At 32.6% G+C, this 23,471-nt stretch overlaps 1 protein-coding gene across 2 annotated transcripts; it reads right to left on the bottom strand.

Annotated features, from left to right (window-relative positions):
* Positions 1–219: 219 nt before the first annotated feature.
* Positions 220–16,944, bottom strand: LOC132059005 (dicarboxylate transporter 2.1, chloroplastic-like). Of its 2 annotated transcripts, none has more exons than XM_059451461.1 (7): positions 16,626–16,944; positions 15,366–16,174; positions 5,387–5,700; positions 2,788–3,236; positions 1,476–1,602; positions 1,187–1,249; positions 220–564 (listed from the first exon to the last, which is right to left on the bottom strand). In XM_059451461.1, the coding sequence occupies exons 2-5, from the start codon at positions 15,996–15,998 to the stop codon at positions 1,487–1,489; spliced, it is 1,512 nt and encodes a 503-aa protein (XP_059307444.1). In that variant the 5' UTR covers positions 15,999–16,174; positions 16,626–16,944; the 3' UTR covers positions 220–564; positions 1,187–1,249; positions 1,476–1,486. The 2 variants fall into 2 exon arrangements, with proteins under 2 accessions (XP_059307444.1, XP_059307445.1); XM_059451462.1 differs by having other exon boundaries at positions 15,366–16,708; positions 16,812–16,944.
* Positions 16,945–23,471: the final 6,527 nt, after the last annotated feature.

Below are 23,471 nucleotides of genomic sequence, written 5' to 3'. Positions count from 1 at the left end.
GCATTTTAAGCTTAGCCGTTTTTTGATCGAGTCGAGGAATTTAGTTCAGCTTCTGACACACCTAGGTATGCGCTCACAAAAGAAAATTGTCATGCATATGTAAAGCTAGAAAATCAAATCTTCTGTCATGTAATTTCCTAAAATGGCTCCTCTTATATTCTATGAAATAAAATCTTCTGGTGGTTGGATTGATGGATAATCTGGTTGGAAAATTAACAAAAAAATAATTAAAAAAATGCATAACTAGCTAGAATAATGTATACAACATTTTCACTAAGGTTTACAAAGACAGTATATGTAAGATGAATCACCTACAAATCTGATGTTTCACTTCTCAGAAATTTTGATCTATACCACTCGGATTCTCCAAAAAAAAAAATATGTTGTACATGTGTCAGATCCTCCAAAAATGCACAACTTTTGTGTGACATTTTTTGAAGTATTCGAGAACAACATACGTTTTAATAGAGATTACACCAATTGAAGGAAGGCGATCGATCTTCTATTAAATCCATTAGCAGTGTGCAGAAGCAAAGACATAAGTTTAAGTTCTAAGTTCCTTCCCTGTCATGGATCAAAGAGAGCAGGTTTTAAAATTTGATGATCAACAACAAAAGAGGTACATGAAAGATATATATAAAAGTGAGTTTTGCGATAACGTAAATGCTTGTTACTTAATTGAGCTAAAATGATAGATTTGTGCAACATATGGTTCATTCTTTGGCTCTTGATTAAGTTTAATGCAGAATCAGATGTAAGAGATTTTGCTCTAGTCATGTTTCCTTTTTATAGAACATAGGAGTAACCAGAGGTAAATCCGTAAATGCAAGGTTAGTTCAATCCTCTTCAACCATATTGAGCTAGTCATAGATTTAGTCTTAAAATAGGCTAAGCTCTATTCTAATAGACTTATACTTAGAAACTTAACAACCTACAATTTTATTAACATTGATTACCACAACTCAGCTATAACAAGGCATCCAAAAATAATAGCTAGTTTTTCCAACTGATGGGATTTTAGATACTGGTCCAAGCAAGCAAGAACCTTTTCTTCTTTGAGATGCAGTTAGAGGCCAAATACACTGGCAGTAAACTGCATAGGATCCCTACTCTAATGGCGCGACAAAGCTTAGCATGATATAATGAATGACAAATTAGCTGATTAAAAGGGCTCAGACACTAGTACCTTTTAAGTCAAAAAATTAGAGCCTCATGCAGTCCATCCTGAAGTTCTTAGACCAGAAAATTCCTGTTACATATTGCAAGCTCAATAATAGATTCTTATGTAACAATTAACAAATCAAAATCGACAGCAATTTTTCACAAAACTCTGGTGAGTTTGAAAATTTCGACAATAGTTTAAGTTGGTCATAAGTGACTTAAGCTGCATTCTTTTGATGTTTTTACATATGGTATCCAAGAATGCCTATCTAGAAGAATATTAGATAAGAAGCGAGCAATCAAAATTCACTTACGTAATTCAGTTTTAGTAAAGGCCAAGAATCTTCCACCAACCAGCTCCTACTAATCCCCATATGAAAATATTAATAAGAGCTATGATAATGCCCAATTTGAAGACATCCCGTAGTTCCACATAACCAGCTGCCAAGGAAGAGCATCGAAATGAGATCAATTCGACTTTCATCAAAATAAACGAAAAGGGAATAGTTATCGAAATATTGAATACAGATAAACCAGAAAGAGATTAAAATACTAATACCACTCTTACTGCATTTTCCCTTTAGTGGGATGAAAAAGACTTAAGAAGTTGCAGACATACACATTCCGAAAACAGAAACAATTTTTTTTTTTTTTTTTGAGATTATTATGTTTTGAATCAGCCTGATATTGTAAAACATAATGCTTAGACTCACATTTTATCTCGGAATGCTTAGAGATAATCTTAAAGGCAGACGCGATTGATTATCTTGTAATAGTCAATCAATGTATTTTTGGCCCTTTTCCCTTAAAACAAAACCACTGGTTCAAACGTTCCTTCTTGTTTATGTCTACATTTTGATGACTAGATAAAACTTTTCTAATGCATCTAACTTAATGTCTTTCTCCTCCCCTATCCAAAACTGAATGTTAATATCTGCTCCCGCAGGAGTTATATCGATACCAAATATTGCTTAAAATGCGACACTTGACTGAAAAATGACAGAACGTATTTTCTTTGACTCTCGCAGCGCTACATATCTCCTGGAGCTTTTAAACTCCAGGACGTTTACCAATTCTCCGTGGATATTGACACCAACTAAATCATCCAGCAAATACTTAATAAAGAAATTCTATGCATATATGCAATACTTCCCTCTCGTGGCAATTAGAAAAGAGAAATTACATAAATAGCCGCCCACCAAAATAATAGCTAGTAAATGTATATATTATGTATATTAATGTAAATATACATAAAATATACATTTTTGGTACATAATAGTGTATATTTGGCTAGCGAATGTAATTAATTTTTGGCTGGCAGGCCAAATGTGGAACCTGCCAATTATAAAATTCCTTTCCAACCTCAAAAAAAAGATATGATGATATGGGGATTTTGAGTTAAAACAACCAAAAATACTCTTAACATGGTGTGATATCTACTGCTTTGGGTCAAGCCCGCAGGATTTTTCCCAAAAGGCCTCACACCATTAAGATTTAAGAGTATCCAACACTTTATAAGTAACTTCTGTTTTCTTTTACTTTTCATGTTAGACTTTGTTCACACATACACCCAATAGGGCAAATATTTTGTCAAACAAAACAGATACTATAGTTCAACAGAATTACCTCCATAGTATACTGCAGCTTGACCACTGCTGTAATGTGTCAACGCGCCAAAAAGGTTTGTGTTGTAGCCCAAAGCCAATGCAGCAAAAAGACCAGGAACTTTTGACGCTAAGCACATTCCGAGAAATGCCGAGTACAATGCTGCAACATGAGCAGTTTGACTAGCAAACAAGTAGTGAATGAAGAAATATGCTACTTGAAGGACACAAAATGCCCCGAACCAATGTAGTGAAAGAGATTTGAGGAAATTAGCTACAGCATTTGACATCCAGGCGACAACTCCCAGAGTAGTTAATTGTGTTGCCATGCCTATTAAAACCCCGAACCAAGCTAAGGTATCCCATGCAGATTTTTCACTCAAGCAATCATCCCATTCAAGTATTCCAAAAGCCAAAAGTAGAGACAATCCCAACATTGCTGTGACAACACTCGCTAGCCCAAGAGCCTCTCTGTACAAAAATAAAACGGCAAGTTACACATTTGGCCTGTCAACAAAAAATAATTACATTCGCTAGCCAAATATACAAAAACTAAACACTATGACGTATCAAAAATGTATATTTGATATAAATTATACATTAATATACGAAAAATATACATTTGTTGGCTATTATTCTAGTGGGCGGCTATTTATGTCAATTTCTGAAAATAAAAGTTGCTACTATTATCAAGCATCGGCTATATAGTGAAATAGATGAATAGAAAAAAGAAAGATGCAAAATCAGCAATATGTTCCAGACTAGGACTCGATTCAGGATTTGGAGTTTTCAACAAACGGTGCCCTCCTTCAATATCATGATTGGATCGACCAGATCATGAGTGAATAGAAAATGTTCAACACGTGACAATTATAATCCAAGAAAATGTTATTCGATCAAAAGGTAGATAGTATCCACAATAACAATCGCACCTCACTGGCTAAATAAATTCTCACTAAACATGTCGCTCCATTTAGGCTCATTTAAGACCAATATTATACAAAATAAAATAAAAACTACTAGGAAGTTCTCTATATTTTCTATAAAAATTTAAGACAGTATCAGACTTTAGAAAATCACACATCCACAGGAAACAAGCTTATGAACACAGGCATACTAAGAGACATATTCAAGAAAAAGGGTGAATGTATTTTACTTTTTGAGTTGATGGTAAGAGTTAAGACCAAAGTTTTGTCGTATAATCATAAACCAGATAAACTCAATCTAAAGCATAAACATGCCAATACATATATTCTTGTAAGAATCTGTTTCCATCAATCCTGCCAGAAATGCAATGTTATAAGATCTTATATCAAAATCAGTGGCTATATCAGAAAGTTCAGTCTGGTCATGAGCAGAGGGATATGATGAAGAATTATTCAATATAACCAAATCAAAAGCTCTTAAATATTTTGGACCAAAGAAGTATTATTCCATACACCAGTCTACCTCCCTGAGAACACTACAGCACTAGAAAATCTAAAGAAGTAAAGTTTATACTGAGAAGGAAAAGGGGTTAAAAATTACCACTCTATTATACAAAAAATCTTGATTTTACCCTCCATTATACTTGGGAACGTTCATACTATATCCTTACTGTTAAGAAATCGACTCGTATTCGCCCCTTGATCCTGACAAAACTCCAACTTGAAGTATGACGGATGGTAATTTTAAACCATAGTCAAAAGTAGAGGGATAAAATTGAACTTTTTTTCTCGAAGTATTTTGACACATGGAATCCATCCAATCCATGGTGCAGCTACATTAGAGTAAAGGGCAAATACAATATGATTTGCTAACGGCAATGGTATGAGTGGACCAAAAGAATAACGGATGGTAAAATTAAGATATCTCGAATAGTAGAAAGGTATATTTGAACCTTTCTAGTAAGAATCTGAATCTAGAAAATCTACTTTTGAGTGTTAAAAGTGGTTTATGCACCTTCTAATTTAGGCTAGCACATTCAGCAGTTTTGTTTAACTTGATTCTGAACCTTTATGCTTCCTTAGGGATAATATATTATTACATTTCTTCTTCTTTTTCGGATAAACGTGGTGTCTGAGCCTAAATATCTTTGGGTCCTATACCGTCGCTCGACTTTAGTGGATCGACTCCATTAGATAAGTTAATTACTAATTTTATCTCACAATGCGCACCTCGACTAATTTCAGGAGGTATATGCTACTTCCTAACAAAGACAACTATCGAGTAACTCTATCCACCAAGGATTGGACAGTGAGACGAAATCACCTAGTGTTTTTTGTTCTCGTTGGAATTTGAACCTGAGACGTCATAGTTCTCGACTGACTTTATTGACCACCAGGCCACAACCTTAGGTATTTAGAGATTACTTTTCTTGTGTCAAAGAAACTCATAATTCCTTTAGATAGCAACAACATACCCAGTGTAATTCCACAAGTGGGGTCTGTGAGTGTAGAGTATACGCAGACCTTACCTCTACCTCGTGGAGGTAGAGAGGCTGTTTCCGAAAGACCCTCAGCTCAAGTGAAGCAAATCAAAGCAGTGATGAATAAGGAATTACGACAGTGAAGAAAACATCACAACTAATAAGGAAAGCAGTACAGAGCATTCAGAAAACATAGTAAATATTTTAAACATACCCAGAAATCCATAATGCTACAGAGATAAGCATTACTATCATCATCACCCATTGATCACTTTTAATAGGACCCATCTGCTCCAGTCTCCCTCTAGCCATTAATGGAGCATCTGGTGTGTCCTTCATTTCTGGAGGGAAAATCTTGTATAGAATAACTGGAGTTGCTAGAAGAGATATAACTGCTGGTATACAAGAAACTTTGAACCAAGTGAGCCATTTACTTGATATATTTACACCTAAACCCTCAGCTAATTTCACACATAACAGGTTTTGTGCTGCAGCTGTTAGGAACAAGGCACTTGAGCTACTTGAAGACTGTAAATGCATCACAAAAACAAATTGCATTAATAATCAGAAATTGAACTAGAATGTAACAGGCATCATATCAAACATCTGATATACACTTTGAAATAATAGTGGTCAAACGTCCAAAATCTGCTTATTTTGAAAAGAGTTTTTTGTCGGAAGTATTTTCGAAAAAGTACTCTGAGAGTATCAGTGTTTGGCTAATCAATTTAAAAATATTTCAACAATATTAGAGCAATTTGTATTTGACTAAAGCTCAAAAAGTGCTTCTAGAGCTACTATTTTTAGCTTCTAAAAAACGGTTTCTGCTTTTACTCAAAAGCATTTTTTTTTTACCTAAAAGATTGGCTAAACAACTCAAACTTTCTAAAATAAGCATTTTTGACTTTTCAAAAACTTGGCCAGGCTATAAGACACAAAATTGTAAGTCATTTATAAAATACTGATGAATTGTGAACATTTTGCAATTTAAAACTTTGAAATCTTCACTCTTCAGATTAAAGTTTTAGATTGAAATTTTGTATTCTAAGGATTTACGTTATAGGCGCCAATTTTCTTTTATATAGTGAAGTCACTTATAAGGTAATTAAAGGTGAATTTTTATGATCAGCTTTAATTGAAAACCTAATAAAAAATGGTAATTGGCCTACTATTTCTGATAATATACAAAAACAGTTCTATATTATTGGTATATATAACTTATATTCTATTGTGAGAAAATTAGGGAGACTATTATCTGACCCCTTTTTATAATGTATTTCAAAATCAAATGGAGCTAATAAAGCTTGCCATCTTGCAAATATTTATTTAGAAACATCATGTTTACAATCTTTATTAAACATAAACTTGGCTGCTTGGCAATCAGTTTTTATTAAAAACTTTTGATTACATAAATCTCCTTGAAATTTAAGAACACATTTAACTATAGCAAGGATTTCCTTGGCAATAGTTGCATAATTTTTCTGGTTATTATTCCATTTACCAGAATAAAATTGTACTAACTATTCTTGTTTATCATCTAGAGAATATTGTTTTAAGATTCCTCCATATCCAATATCAGAGGCATCTGTTTCAATAATTTTTTGCCAAATAGGATTGGCTAGAGTAAGATAAGGAAGATTATTAACTCTTTCTTCGATTTTGTGAACTGCTTGTGTATGATCATCAATCCAAGGCTTTAGAATCTTTTTCAATCTATCATATAAAATAGATGTATCTTTTGCCAAATTCTTATAAAATGGTGAAATATAATTTAAGCTTTCAAGAAATCTTTAAAACTGAGTTTTATCAGTAATAATATTAGGGAATTTAGAAGCAAATTCAATACTTCTAGTAATAGGAATAATTTTTCCTTTTTCAATATTATGTCCTAAAAATCTAACTTTTATTTGAAAAAGAGACATTTTTGGCTTGGATATGACCAATCCATTTTGAATGATGATTTTCTTGAATATGTCAAGATGTCTAAAATGCATTTCTATAGTATTTGAAAATACTAAGATATCATCGATATAAACAATGATAAATTTTACTATAAAGCATAAAAATATCATTCATAATTTTTTGAAATTCTGAAGGGGCATTTTTGAATCCAAATGGCATTACATTCCGTTAGAATTGCCCAATAAGGACATTAAAAGCAGTCTTGTATTTATCTGCTTCGGCAATTTGAATTTGCCAATATCCTGATTTTAAATCAAATTTAGAAAATATAATAGCACTATGGAGACGATCCAATAAATCCTTTTTATTAGGAATCGGATATCGAATCCATTTCAAAACCTTATTAAGAGGTTTATAATTAATAACTAATCTAGGAACTCCACGTTCCTGTTCAGCATGTTTATTAACATAAAAAGCTGTGCATGACCATGGAGATTTTGAAGATCTTATAAGACCTTTCGGTAAAAGAGAAGAAATCTCATTTTTACATAATTCCAGGTATTCAGAATTCATTTGACATGGTCTTGCTTTAGTAGGAATATTTTCTTCTAAAAAAGTTTCTTCATATGGAAGAGAAACAATATGTTTTTTTCTATCCCAAAAAGCATTAGGATGATCACTACAAATTTGTAATGAAAACTGATTTTTTAGAAAATCTTTTTTTTTTTTGCTGTAATTTGGGATTTTGTAGAATCTCTTCAATATTAAGAGAATTGACTTGTTGATGTTTATTCATCAACCTATCTTTGATTTCATTCAAAATCCTTGAAAAATGTTCAGTTATAAACTGAAATTCAATTGTTTTCCCTTCAAAGGTCCCTATAATACATTGGGTATCCCATTTCTGGATAGGAAATATTTTTTGAAAAAATGGGGTTCCCAGTATTATTTGATTGGAAATATCTTTTACCAACACAAAACTTTCTGGTATTCAGACTTTGTCTTGACAAATATAAGCTTTGGGTAATTTAAAAGTAATTTCCATTTTCTGCCCATTAGCGAATCTAAGACTATGGGTAGTCTTATGAAAATATTTTGAAGAAATTAATCCTTCTTGAATAGAATTTAAATCAGCTCCACTATCAACTAGAGCAGTAAATTCTTTTTTAAAATTATAATAAATTAAAAGATTAATTTTTATAAAAAAACTTTTGAGAAGTAATAATTTCTAAAATTTTAAGAAACTCTCCTTCTTTGCTAGTACCTCCATCTTCTCCCACAACTGGATCTTCTATGGTATTATCAACTGAAGTTTCTATAACTTGTTTTCCCCTTCCCTCAATTCTAGAGATCCTTTCATCTAGACTCATATTATGTTTTTTGAGCGTGGAGATCTCCTGTTTTAGATTATCAATCTCTTTTTCCAAATCTTGGATTGTGGCCGGAGTACTTATGATATTTCTCCTTTGTTGAAGAAGTTTTTTAACTTCTGACATGGTGTACGGACCTGTTGATTCCTGTATCTGAATACCAGTCTGAATTTATGGTTTCTTGGGTGCTTCATTCACCTTATCAATGATTTGAGACCTGAGGTCTGGATCTTTCATAATTTTTAACAAATTCACAAGGTTATTACCCTCCAAAACATTGATATCGGTTTCTTGGAATTGGGAGAAGAGATTATAAAATTCATCTTCTTTTTTGTTACCCTTGCTAGTACAAGGTTGTACCATTTGACATGGTTCACATTCCTCATCTGAGCTTGTAGAGGTATAACTCTCATTTTCAAGAATTCTAAGGTCTTTATTTGATGAAGAGTACTCCGATTTGTCAGATTCAAAACCTGAATCTTCTGGTTCTGAATTTAATAAAAGTTTGTATAATGATTCTTTTAGGTCATCATCAATATCAAGGCTCTGATATCATTTATCCGCACGGATCGCATGGTGAGATGATACTGCAGAGGGACTTTTACTAGGTTAATAACCCTGGCAAGCAGGTTGTCCAACTCAAAACAAGTTCAAAAACAGGCCTAATGCCACCTCGGCTCAACGGGCACATGAACAGGACCACTGCCTGAATTTGAACAGTTAGCCTGAGTTATTCTCTGCCTGATCTCAGTACCATCTTTGGTGAATCCTAGCTAATCAAAGCATTTTCACCATAATACCTAGTAGTCTAATGTGATATAGTCCAACACAAGGTTTTTAGCCTGTCATTTAGGCTAAATATGAATATGTAGATTAAAATTTAAATAAACTAAAACAAAAATTACCTAATGGATAGAAGTTGTGCTCAGCAGAGATGAAGATATAGTAAACAACAAACTTTTATTATAGAGAGAGAGAGTATTTTTACAAGTAGAGAGAAGGGAATCTGTGAAAACCTGCCTTCTTTTTGAACTAAATGATCCTTTTTATAACGGATCAATACGACTACTTACAAAATAAAATGGCCGACAAGTGGCAACAAAGTAAAGCACCATTGTGAATGCTTTTACAAAGTAAAATACAGATAAGGACTTCCTAGAAATTTGAAAAAAGAAAATTGCAATGATTAAAGGGAAGAAAGAAAGAAAATAAAGTAAAATGGTTACAAAAAAGATAGTAAAACTTGCTTTATTAAAGCAAAAGTGTCTTTTATAAAAGTCTTCGTCTTCTTTTCAGTATTATTGTTGAATACTGGGTCCGTCTATCACTTCATCTTTTTTTTTTTTTCCGTTGTCTTTTGTGGAGGTGGAAGATGCTTCCTATTGGCTTTTGAATTGAGCCATAAATTGTGCAAAATCCTCATTATTATCAGGATCTTAAAATTCGCCTGCTAGACATGTCTGTGCTTCATTTATATCATCATCTATATCATTATTTTCATTATCTGTGGTATTACCCACTGATGCCATAGATATATCCGAAGGGATCTCAATGTCCAGATTTTTTATTAAATCTTTCTTGAATTCCTCCATGTAGGCGGCTATCATTTCGTCTTTGGATATAACTCCTTTTTTTTATCTAGATCCTTCTGCAATGTCTTTGGAAGGACCGGAATTTCCTTTGTTCCGGAATTAATTGAGTCTCTATAACTGGCTATAGTAGTCTCAATTTGGTCTATCAATTCTTGTCCAGGAATAGTTCCATCAGCAGATTTCTGTATTAATTGTATAAAAAAATCCTGTTGAGACAAAGTATATTTTGTGGGGCATTACCCACTTCCAAAGACCATTTCATGATCCACGGGATAGAGTATTCAATGAAAAAAATATATATTGGCAATTCTTTCAAAGAACGTAGTATTAATTTTCAAATCTATAATTTTTGGAGAAACTTCAATCCATTCAGTATATAGACTTTTAAAGGGTTCTGGTAAAATTTTCACAATTGGACCGTAATGGATCCATCATTGACAAAACCAATTTGAAATGCCTTGTTTATAAACATTGGCACATATTTTTATAAACCATGAATGTTTCTTATTAGGATTTTCATATAAAAAGACTTTATTAAAGCCTTCAACATAATCCCAATAATTAAATTTAACTGGGATTTTTTTATCAGGATGGATATAATCCCTTTCCTTTAAAGTACTTAATCCCATTCATTTGGAGAGAAAATCCTTTTTATAATGATTTTGGAAAAGTTATAAACCTTTTTGCTATTAGCAGGGTAGAAATGTTGAATTTTGCTGATCCTAAAGATGAAAGAACCAGCTCATAATTCATATGATATTTATAAGTAATTATAGCATATGACGCTGCATCAAAATACCTTTGCATTATTTGCCAAGGTTCATTTCTCAATTGGAGGTCTTCATTCTCGATGAGAATTATTAACTCTCTGTTGTCATTTTGTTCATATGAATCAGTGTCCTCATGATCATCACCGGTGAGGGCATTGGAATATGAAGGTGGCATATTATCCTTCTACTTTTGGGATTTTATAAAATCTAGATATTGCTGATATGTAATTTCTTCCTTAGTATTACTGGAAGATCCTGTAATGGTATCGACTATTAGCCTTTTGTTGCCCATTTGGGCAAGAACGCATGCCTCGGCCTGCTCCTTTATTAATTCCTTGTCCTCCCCTTCCTTTATTAGACGGGGATTACAACTGTGGTCTCATGTCTCTTAATCTGCTAATTTAGCTTGATCTCATTGCATAAGGCTAAACCTTCCGGCATACATGTTCCTATTAACTTACCATAAGTGTAGTCATCATAATTGATGCTAGCTTCTCCTTTTCTAAGAGCTTTTCTAACTCTTTCTGCAAAAAGGGCGGGTAATCTATCTATAAATTTGGATTTCGAATGAGTGTCATTGCACTCAGGTAATTCCATAACCCTACAAAGAAATACATCCTTATACCACCTAAATGAAGTAAGGGTTCATCTTAAATTCTGAAGCATGGTCCTAATGGTTTCATTATTATCTGACCATCTTCCTGAAAAATGTTCTATAATATTAATAACCAATGAATAAACAGCATTTGGAACTACAAGTGGTTCTTGAGAAGTTCCTTGCTCCCTTTTTACAGCATTCAGGATATTACCACACTGTTGTTGGGTTAAATAATTATCCCACCATCCTTTTAATTGATCAATAAAATCAGCGATAATCATATCTGCGATATTTCGCTCATTATTCCTATTAGCCTTACATATCGTACTATACATCAACATTCTATGTATGGTACAATAAATCTGTCTTTCACTATAACCATCTATGTTCCATTCATAGATTTCTTTACCACTATAACTATTGGTAATAACATGCTCATGTTCTTCTAATAAGATATCTTGAGGAGTAGATCTAGGATAGTAGTACATCCTTTGCACAGGTTTATCAGCATAATATTCATCAATTTTATTAATATCTGCTGCAACTTTGACCTTGTAATCCGTATTAGGAAAATTATCATCATCTTCTGCTATTAAAGGACGAATATGTAAACCTTCGAATTTCTCATCAAGCATTTGAGCTAATTCTGAAAAAGATTTTAATTTAAAATCTTTGATTTCAGGCGGAGGCTGTATACTTGGAGTAGTGACAACTTCCTGCTTTTTTTCCTTATTAAGGGTAGAATCATGTAATTTTTCTATTTGAGAAAATAGTTTGTCAATTTTATCATGAAGTGAAAGAATTTGTTCACCCAAAATATTCATGTAAATATTAGCATAATTTTGTTGTTTTAGCATATTATTAATATGCCTAGCAGTAACTTGTAAAGTATCATTTTCAAATAATTTTGAAAAAGCTGCAAAATGAAGGATCTTATCATCCTTACCAATTTGAAAAGATTGTTGTGAAGGAAATACTGTATTAGTGATTTCTCCATTAATCAATTTGTATTCACGTTCCAAGACAGAAATATAATTTCCGACATATTTTGCCATAAACCAAGGAACAAAGGATATAATCTTATTGTCTTGGGAAAGATCTTTATAAATTTCTTCTTGAAAAATCCTTGTTTCGTTTTTATGAAAATTTGCTATAAAAAAAAGAAAAAAAAAAAAAAGAAAAAAAAGAAAGCATTCTAAATGGTTCCCATCTAGGCATATAAAATTCATTACTAATTTTTTCTCTTGCGGGTGATCCCCGACTAAAATCAATTTTATGGACTTGATCCATTAAATACCATCAAAATCCATGTCAGACGCGGTTAATTCTATGTCCTGGATACCCGTAACAATATTATGTTGATCAATTTTAAGACTACTTATTCTATTATCATCAGTTTCTCTAATTTGAGAATTTGAAGCTCTAGATGGAGACTTTACAATATAATCAACTAGCGAAATATAAGAAAGACACGAAGAATTTGATCTAGTTAGTCTAGATCTGGTGCTGATGCTATGACTTTCAGCTTTATCTAATAAAGAGGGAAGTTCAGAAAACCTCAATTTAATAGTCCCATTTGGGGCTTGCTCAATTTCAGAAACAGTATTAATATTATTTTGAGGAGGAGCTGCTCCCTCTATGACCCATTCTTTGGGAAAATCAATTTCATCCCATCTAATAGGTCTTCGAGTAACAACTTTGGATTTGCCAAAATTAGTTTCTATCAAAATAGTTTCATTTTTGAAATCCATGATTTTACACATAGGATTCATTGTAAATAAAGGCTTAAAATATATCATATAACAAATATATATAACTTCAGTACCTGACATATAATCATAACCATGTAATTTAGCACTTAATATTAAAGCATTTAAAGGATGATAACCAATGTTTATAAACAAGGCACTCCAAACTGGTTTTGTCAATGGTGGATCCATTACGGTCCAACTGTGAAAATTTTACCAAAACCCTTTAAAAGTTTATATACTGAATGGGTTGAAGTTTCTCCAAAAATTATAGATTTGGAAACTAATACTGCGTTCTTTGAAGGAATTGCCAATATGTATTTTTTCATTGAATTCTCTATCTCCTGGATCATGAAATGGTCTGTGGAAGTGGGCAATACCCCACAAAATATACCTTGTCTCAACAGGATTTTTTATACAAAATTCTAGAAGAAATTAGTACAGAAATCTGCTGATGGAACAATTCCTGGACAAGAGTTGATAGACCAAACTGAGACTACTGTAGCCAGTTATAGAGACTCAATTAATTCCAGACAAAGGGAAATTCCCAGTCCCTTCCAGCACATTGCTAGAAGGATCCAGATGAAAAAAGGAGTTATATCCAAAGACGAAATGATAGCCGCCTACATGGAGGAATTCAAGAAAGATTTAATAAAAAATCTGGACATTGAGATCCCTTCGGATATATCTATGGCATCAGTAGGTAATACCACAGATAATGAAAATGATGATGCAGACGATGATGTAAATGAAGCACAGACATGTCTAGCAGGCGAATCTCAAGATCCTGATAATAATGAGGATTTTACACAATTCATGGCTCAATTCAAAAGTCAACGGGAAGCACCTTCCACCTCCACAAAAAAACAACGGGTAAAAAAAGATGAAGTGATCGACGAACCCAGTATTCAGCAATAATGCTGAAAAGCAGACAAAGACTTTTATAAAAGACACTTTTGCTTTAATAAAGTAAGTTTTACTTTATTTTTTGTAATCATTTTACTTTATTTTCTTTCTTTCTTCCCTTTAATCATTGCAATTTTCTTTTTTCAAATTTCTAAAAAGTCTTTATCTGTATTTTACTTTGTAAAAGCATTCACAATAGTGCTTTACTTTGTTGGCCACTTGTCGGCCATTTTATTTTGTAAGTATTCGTATTAATCCGTTATAAAAAGGATCATTTAGTTCAGAAAGAAGGCAGGTTTTCACAGATCCCCTTCTCTCTACTTGTAAAAATACTCTCTCTCTCTCTCTCTCTATAATAAAAGTTTACTGTTTACTATATTTCCATCTCTTTGTGAGCACAACTTCTATCCATTAGGTAATTTTTGTTTTATTTTGATTTAAATTTTAATCTACATATTCATATTTAGCCTAAATGACAGGCTAAAAACCTTGTGTTGGACTATATCACATTAGATTACTAGGTATTATGGTGAAAATGCTTTAATTAGCTAGGATTCACCAAAGATGGTACTGAGGTCAGACAGAGAATAACCCATTAAAGGTGAATTTTTATGATCAGCTTTAATTGAAAACCTAATAAAAAATGGTAATTGGCCTACTATAATAAGTTAGACTATTCTGATAATATAAAAAAACAGTTCTATATTATTGGTCTATATAATTTATAGCCTTATTCTTATAAATGTAAATTTGTTGTTTTTCTTATTTTTAGGCTAACCCAAGTTGCTAATACCATTTATGTATATGGTCACATATATTATGTGATCAGATAGTTTTTTTTTTTTTTAATATGGTCAGTGCATAGAAGTTAAGCCCTATAATAAAACATATAGTACTGAGTGAATAATTTAAACAAGAGTTCAACAAATATCCATCGTAAAGAATTTTTACACTGTTGGAACCTTAACCTGTTGTATCCCTATTTTTAAGATTAAAATCCCATTTTGATTGGATGATTACAGATATTTCTTTGATAATATGATGTGTAAAAAAATATTTACGCAGTCTATAAGGTAAACTCATTAAATAACGAGCTTAAGTTCTATACAACTTCAGTGTACAATCAGCTCACCCAAAAAATACCTACAAGTAAGCCTCTTTAAAATATAAACTTTTAATCTTGAAAACCAAACAAATTAATTACCGACTACAATACATAAAGGTGATCTTATTGATGTAAAAATAATAATGACCAATGATGTATATAACTTAAACTGTCTTAAAGCTCTTAAAAAATTAATGCTAACCTGCAACTGAGATTGAACAAGATAGGCCCCAAGCTTCTTGGCAGAACCATCTTTTGGGTGACTATCAGCAGTGACAGCTAATGACTTAATTATGGGCAAAAAAATCCCACCGGCCCTTGCAGTTGTACTTGGAATAGCTGGAGATATTGCTGCCTCACTCAAAACCAGCCCATATGACAGGCCCAAAGTATTTTTCCCAAGCCAACTCACAAAACACAAAGCAATTCTATCACCAAGACCAGTTTTAATAAAACCTCTTGAGAAAAAAAATGATGCAACAATTAACCAAATGACTTCATTAGTGAAAGCAGCAAATGCCGCGGCAAATGTTAAAGTTTTTGTGACTACGGTGAGTGTGAGGCAGAGGAAAGCCCATGCGCCCACCGGTAACGGGCCTAGGATGAGGCCCGAGATAGTTGTGAGGAAAATGGCTAGGAGTTGCCACGCTTTAGTGGAGAGTTGGTGAGGTTTTGGAATGGCGAAGCGAAAAATTAGGCCTATAAATATGGATATGGCTAGTGGGATTGGTTTTGCACCTTTCCATGGTGGAAGTGAGAAGCGACGACGATGAAGGTGATTGGTGGTGGAGGTAGGAGAAGTATGGGTAGGGAGGGGAGAATTTGGAGTTGACATTAACTACTTGTTGTCAGTCAGAGAACTGGATTCAGAATTTGAACTTGATGAATGTAAATTAACTATCACGATTGCAAGACAATGATACTTTACCTGTGATTTAAGAATATCCAATCAAGTTGTATATATTTCAAGATGAAAGTAATGAATAGACTTGCTTAAAATATTGGAGCTGCCTGTGACACCAAAATAGGAAGAAAAAAATGAAGAATTAATTAGCATGTATGAAAGCAAAGAAGAAAATAATGAATATGATTTTATAATCAGCATGTGACACCAAAATTAAGAAGCAAATTAAAGAACTTAGAAAATAAAGAAGCAAATTATGAATGAACTTGCGTATGATTCTATAGAAGAAAAATAAAGAATTTACCATGTATGAAAACAAAGAAGCAAATTAATTAAGAATGAACTTGATTATGATTCTATGGTATGCCCGTGACGGCGTGACCCCAAAAATAGAAAAAATATAAAGAATTAATTGGCATGTTTTAAAGCAAAGAAGTTCAATTCATGCATTAGTAACAATTCCAACACAAAGCTTTTTACCCAAACTGGACTTATGGAAGCAAAGAAGTTCAATACAAGCATCATCACAAAAATAATTGTAGACACAAAACTTCCTACCTTAACTGGATTATTGAAGTCGCGTAATAAAACTTATCACCCTTGAAGCGTAAAAGCCCTTTATTAGGTGAAAACCTAGCTCACTATTGAATATTTACTTTCAAGTTCTCGTCTTGGACCAGGAAGAACACAGTATCAGGCCAAGTAAAATGGTAGTTGTCTACTTGTAAAATGGTAGTTGTCTACTTGTACATAGTGTTATGGCCATTGGCAAGTGGTGGGAAAGAAATTTTGAGAAAAAGTGGTGGGAATAGGGAGGTGGGGACGACTGCTTTTTGACTTGGATTTTGTGTAATGAACTCCTTTAATTATTTAAGTCACTCTTCTTAGTCTCTTATCAAGAAAAAAGGAAATTTGATTTTTGGTTGATTGAAAAGGACAATAGAAAGCGACACATGTGATATGTTGGTATTACATACCCGTGACGGACATTTTATCCTCTGCCTTGTTAGCTGTCTTGTGTTCTTTGAGTCGTTATTTTTCTCTTACTATAATTAGTAGAAGTAGCAGCAATTCGTCTAGTTTGAAGCGATGCAGTTTATAGGTTACGAAATTTAAGAAAGAAAAATAGTTAAAAGTTTTTTGAATATGAATGAAGTAAAATTCTGGCGGATCGTCAAAGCTTCCTTAATGATATTGGGCAAAGCTTCCTTAATGATATTGGGCAAAGGCTTCCTTAACGTCAATTTATGATGAATTGAAGCTCTTGATGAATTGTCAGGATTTCAGTCACAACACTTACCTTAACAAGAAATTATCGTGATCATCAAGATTTTGATCACAAATTTGATGAATCGCTAGGATCTTTTCAGCATTTTTTAAAATGAGTCATAAATATGTATGTGGGTTATAAATTAATTTATTAAAGGGCCGTTTGGTTACTGGGATTAAAATACAAATCTCGCCATTAAATTTGGGATTACATTTATCCACCGTTTAATATGGATATATTTTAACTAATATTGGTACAAAATTTATGACAAAATCTTGATATTATCCTATATAGGAGGTGAGGTATTATGATCCTGGAATAACCTTGTTTTGAACCAAATAACTTCTAAAAATAAAATAGAAATTCCAAAGTATTGAAATACTTTTTAAATATATTAAAAAGGAAAGTGCATCGATAAATTGAAATGGCGGAGTATTTGGTTTTGTGTATTTTTCGTTTAGAAATTTGATCTTCAAACCTACCATGTGCTTATATAGCAACATATGGTTGGAACTTCGATGCTAAATTAGGAAAGAAATGATCACATGACAGTGCAAGATATGTGTGTAAGAACTCAATTTAACTTAATTGTTTGGCTAACCAGAAAAAATCTACATTTAATTAGTAGGACCCTAATTAATATTTATTGCCAATTTGATCACTATCAAAAGAAAGGGAGAGGGCGACCCAATACACGCTTGTGCAGAGTTCCTGAAAAGGCCGGATCACATTAGGTATATTATACGCAATTTTATTTTGCATTCTGCAAGAGTGTTTCCACGACTTGAACGTGTGACCTCCTCTTGTGCAAGAATGCTTCCACGGCTTAAGCTTGTGTCCTCCTGATCACAGTTTCCACAGCTTAAGCTTGTGACCTCCTGATCACACAACGACAACTCTTATAATTACACCAACTTTTCCTTCACCTATTTCACTTGTTAGTACAAATAAAATTAATCAAAAAGTAGATAAAAACTCAGAAGTAAGTAAAAGAAAAGATATGTGTGGCAACAAAATTAAAATTTCTCAGTAACGCATCATATAATTTTTCATACATTGTTTTGTGGTTTCATCAAACAAGTGGGAGACAAATTGTACCATTGTAGGATGACTCATACAAATTGAATAATGGTCCAAATTTCTCAATGGGTTGCGGTGAGAATAAGCTTCATTCCATCCTTAACCAGATATCTAGGGTTTGATAATTGAGCGTTAGTTATTGATAGAAATCACTTTACGCCCAAAGTGATACTTCCTCAAACAAATCTGAATTCGACAAATCCCAAAGCAAATGTCAAACATCAGATGGAAAAAGAAGAAGATGAACATGCCAAACTGTCACACCACATAAACGTCTGGGCAGACCTTAAGTTGCAGGAGCAACAAACAACTTTCCATGTAATACACACAACTTTTTGGCAGAGTGATTTACTCATTAAGTGGCTCTACTCAATATGAATTTATATTAATCAAATCAATAAATTCCGAATATTGAATTGTTAAATAGAAAAAAAAATTAAAACAGATAAAAATGAAATTTTGCTCACACAAAAAACATATCTATTTCTTTTACGTGCAATTGATAATATGATCTGAAATTTCATTTCAAAAAGGCAATGATTTTCAAGTCATTTAAGGATAAGGTCAAGAGCATTTTACTAGGGAAAATGACACCACCACTACTACTACTAATTTATGTCTTATGCTGATAATATATAACTAGATGGCGTATGCTCGTGTGCAACACTTTAGATTATAGTATATCTATACGTATGTAGTTGTGTTTGGGTAGTGATAATATATATATATATATATATAGAGACATACACTATGTTCAAAACACGATTAATATAACATTAATATAATATTATAGTTTGTGCTCCGTATCCAAAACTTTATTATATTAGTGTTTGTTACGAATACAATGTTTGCAAAAATTTATTAATACTTTTTAAAAGAGAAGACTTGTTTAAAAGGAAACTATTTTCCTTTCCTTGAGACAAAACAATAGCAATATTTAAGCATCAATTGATGCTTTGAATTTTAATTCGATTAATTTAAAGGTGTAAAATATTCTATTGTTAATGTATGTAGATTGGACCTAAACAATACTTATTATTTTTTTTATCAAATTTTGATTTGGATAATTCTAATTCAAATTATAAATTAATTTTACATGTTTAAAACGAAACAAAATAGAAATTTGATTTTCTATTTAAACGAAGAACTACTATTTTTTAATTTTTGGTAAATATTCTTGCTTTAGCTCATTTTACTTGTCATGTTATCTTTTGCACAATTTTTTAAGGAAACGTCAATTAGAATTATAATTTGACTAATTTACCTTATTAATTATTTGATCTCCATTTAATATTATTTTTTTTTACGATATTAATCTCTTTTCACATTTATTAGAGTAAGGAAAAAAATGAAAAAGTAATTAAATTCTATCTTATTTTAAAATATAAATAAATAAACATAACAAATAAATGACATGGCGAAATAGCAAATACAACAGTTAAATATCTAGATTAGATCTCAGGATAATATAAGAAAAGAAAGGAAATTGTATGGTTTGGCTACTTAACCTTTTGACTAAAAACAATAATATGAGGTCCATGTTTTTTGCTGTACATTAATTTCATTTGCTCCCACTAATGTGTTGATACGCATGTGGCAATGAATCCACCATTATTGACTTAATGGGGATACTTTGGGAATTACATGAATATTGTCTGATTTTTTAATATGGGGTGCACGTTTTTTTTTTTTTTGACATTGCTTGTTTTTTTAATATGGGTCCACTTTTTTTTTTTTTTTTTTTTTTTTTTTTGATATTGCTTGATTTTTGTAATATGGGGTCCACTTTTTTTTTTTTTACATGAGTTTGGAGATGGTGGGGTCCACTTTTTTTTTTTTTTTTTTTTTTTTTTTTTGCTTGGTGTTTTTAGTATGGGATCCATCCTTTTTATTTTTATTTTTCTAAAGAGTGACCGATGACGAAGCATGAATAAAACCCATGCTTCTATATAGTAGTAAAGTAATACTCAAATAACGAACACAATATCAAGATTCACTTTCGAGAAAAAGTCTCTCAAAAACCTAAGTCCATGGCAGATCGTCATTTTGTGCTGCGCCCACTGACATTCTCAAAGAATCTAATGTTTACTACTATTATAATCCCACTTGTTTATTAATCTTCATTGCGTAGCACGGGCACCCAACGGGCACCCCAATATAAGTTTTGAATATCCTGAGCCATCATGTATGCACAATAAATATTGGACTTAGCATTGGTTTCCAGCCCTGATGTATTAGAGAAGGGGCGAAAAATTGAAAGATAATTTCTACAAAATAGCTAAATTTTCTAAAGTTTTTGAAAAATAGCTGTTATTTTTAACTCAAAAAAATATACATATTTTCTCATGCTTAAAAATACTGAAAACTGTTAAAGTTCTCTGGGACAAAGATAAAAAAAATAAAAAAATAAAACTTTTATGATTTTCAACTTATCTACCATAAAATTCAATAAACTTTTGTGAATTTGAAATTCAGAAACGTTTGCTGAATTTTTCTGAAAAAAAGAGAGGATATATTTCAAAAGCATGCAAAACCCGGCTATATTTTAAAAAGCATGGCATATAAAAGGCTATACAAAGGCAATTTAAGTAGTACCGATTGCGGCTCACCCTTGCAATAATATATCATCTGTAGAGCTGGTTAAGTTCCATATATAGTCTTTCAAAATACATAAAAATCCCCCCAACGTATAGTCGGATTAATTATGACGCACCCAACCTTTGAGGGCGACGTATAACCCCCCCCCCCCTCCGCGTCTTAATTTTTTAGTATTTTAGTGACCTTTTAGCGCTGTGCTAGCACTGTGCGTGACTACATGACCAAGCAGCGCGTGAGGGGGCATTTGACCTGTTATTTTTTGCCACGTGGCTAAAAAATAATGGGAAAAAACCCGCCCCACCTCCCTCCCCCTTTATTTTCTCTTCCTTCTCTCTTCATTTTCTAATTTTGACTCCATTGTTGCCAAAGCTTGAAGAAAAAAAAAAATTTGAAATATGCGCCATGCATTCTAGTGGTAAGTATTATTTTCTCCAATCTCATTATTATTCTCATCTTTTATTTATATGTTATATCTTTCACTTAATTTTTTTCTAGGGTTCTTAATGAAAGAGTTCAAATCGGAGTTGAACAATTTTTGTACTCAAAATGATGATCCAAAGATGAAGCGTCAAGTGCGATGCCAGCACAGAGTATTATTAAAAATGCAGATTTCTTGTGCGATGCCAGCACGGAGTATTATTAAAAATGCAGATTTCTTGGTCTCCTAATAATCCGGAAGAAGATTTTGGACATGCCCATTCTATAGGGTACGATTTTTTTTTTTTTTAATTTTGCGTGCCTTATTTACCACATTACGGTGCCTAACATGAGTTGAATTTATTTTATAGGCTAAGAAATGTAAGTTCTTTGAATGAAGGGATGATCCTGTTGATGAAAGGTCTAAGTTTGTTATTCACAAATTGATTAAGAAAATGGAAAAGCAAGCAGTGGAATTGAAGAAGAAAATGGAAGAGCAAGCAGTGGAATTGAAGAAGAAAATGGCGGAAGAAGTTGGTTTGACAAATGAAATGGAAGAAGGAGAGTCTTCTTGCATTGATGGAGATATTGGTAATGACAATAGTGAAATGGCCATCGATAATGAGAATATCACTACAAATGAAGAGATGAAAGTGTTAAAGGTCAAGAAGAGATGAAAGTGTCAACGCTTGAAGAAGAGATGAAAGTGATGAAGCTTGAACAAGAGAAGAGGGGTAGATGCTTTACTATTAACAAGTTTTTGTTTTTGTATTTCTTTGGTGTTGTTATTTGGTTTATTGGGTGTTTTTGAACAAGCATTACCAATGTCGATTGCCATAGTAGGATTACATGTTTGTATGTTGAAGGATGTTTAAGTGATTGTTATTCACTTTATGTATGTAAGTTGAAGAAGTTTCTTGTCATGGATGTTCAATTAAAAAGTTGTTTTCATTCAACTTGAGAAGAAAAACCATAGATAAAGATAAAGTTCATAGATATAGATTTCATTGATAATTCATAAACTTTACATAATAGGGAGAAACCTAATCTATTTTGATAACTTCCCTCTTGATATTAACAAAGAAGGTTACTTTCTCATTATGTTCACAACCATTAAAGCATAAGACGTGTCCCTTCCTTAGAAGGTTTGCATCAGTGAAATCCTTCCACCCTTGGCAGAGGCGGGTATGCGCGCCAACCTTATACATCATATTGTATTCACGCTGCTCGTAGAAAACAACAGCTTGTGTAGTTGTGTTTGGAAGAAAATCTTGTATGTTAGAAGGTAGGATCTGCACAAAATACATGAGGCATTATGAATAGTTAAACACATCAATTGAAATAAGTTTGCAAAATAACACTTACAAAGTCATCGCTGTCAACGTATGATTTGGTTAGTTTCTTCTCGAAGTAAATCACTTCATCTTCACCTAGAGGCATTTTGCTATGAAATTCGTTGTTTGAATGAGAAAGAATAGTGTAGGGATGAGTTGAAATGGATAGCTTAATAGGCTATTTATAGGCTGATGATATTGAATGGTTACAATTCTCATTAGCCTTCCCAACTACCAGTCAATGTACATGAATTCAATTAGATTGAATTGAATCGTCCAATGCATCGACCGAATTCATTTCGATCCAATATACCTGAATTCAAGCCGCTACAGAAATTTCAGTCAATATACCTTATGACCAAGGTCTCTTGTGACTTCAGCAGATCTTATAGGCTGACTTGCTTGATGTTTACCACCAAAATTCAAAGACTCTACTAGTAGGCATGCCATCCGCAATAAACAAATTTGAAAATTAGTCACTTCACAAATTCACATACCAATGCCATTGTAAAGAAAATATTAAACTTACATTCAGGGATGTATAACCACTTTCGGCAACAAAGACTCCCATACCAACTGTTTCAGATCTTTTATTTGGGTAAGAAGGGGGACCCTCAGAATCAACTCTTTTGAGAACAGCAGGGGCAAGACTAGCAACAACCTCTGTTACCTTTCTTGGCCTTCCTCTAGGATTTGGAGTAGCAA

The sequence above is a fragment of the Lycium ferocissimum genome, chromosome 6 (genome assembly GCF_029784015.1).
Source record: "Lycium ferocissimum isolate CSIRO_LF1 chromosome 6, AGI_CSIRO_Lferr_CH_V1, whole genome shotgun sequence".
Taxonomy (NCBI): domain Eukaryota; kingdom Viridiplantae; phylum Streptophyta; class Magnoliopsida; order Solanales; family Solanaceae; genus Lycium; species Lycium ferocissimum.
Note: the sequence above shows the minus strand (reverse complement) of the source record. Positions and strands in the feature narration are given on the sequence as shown.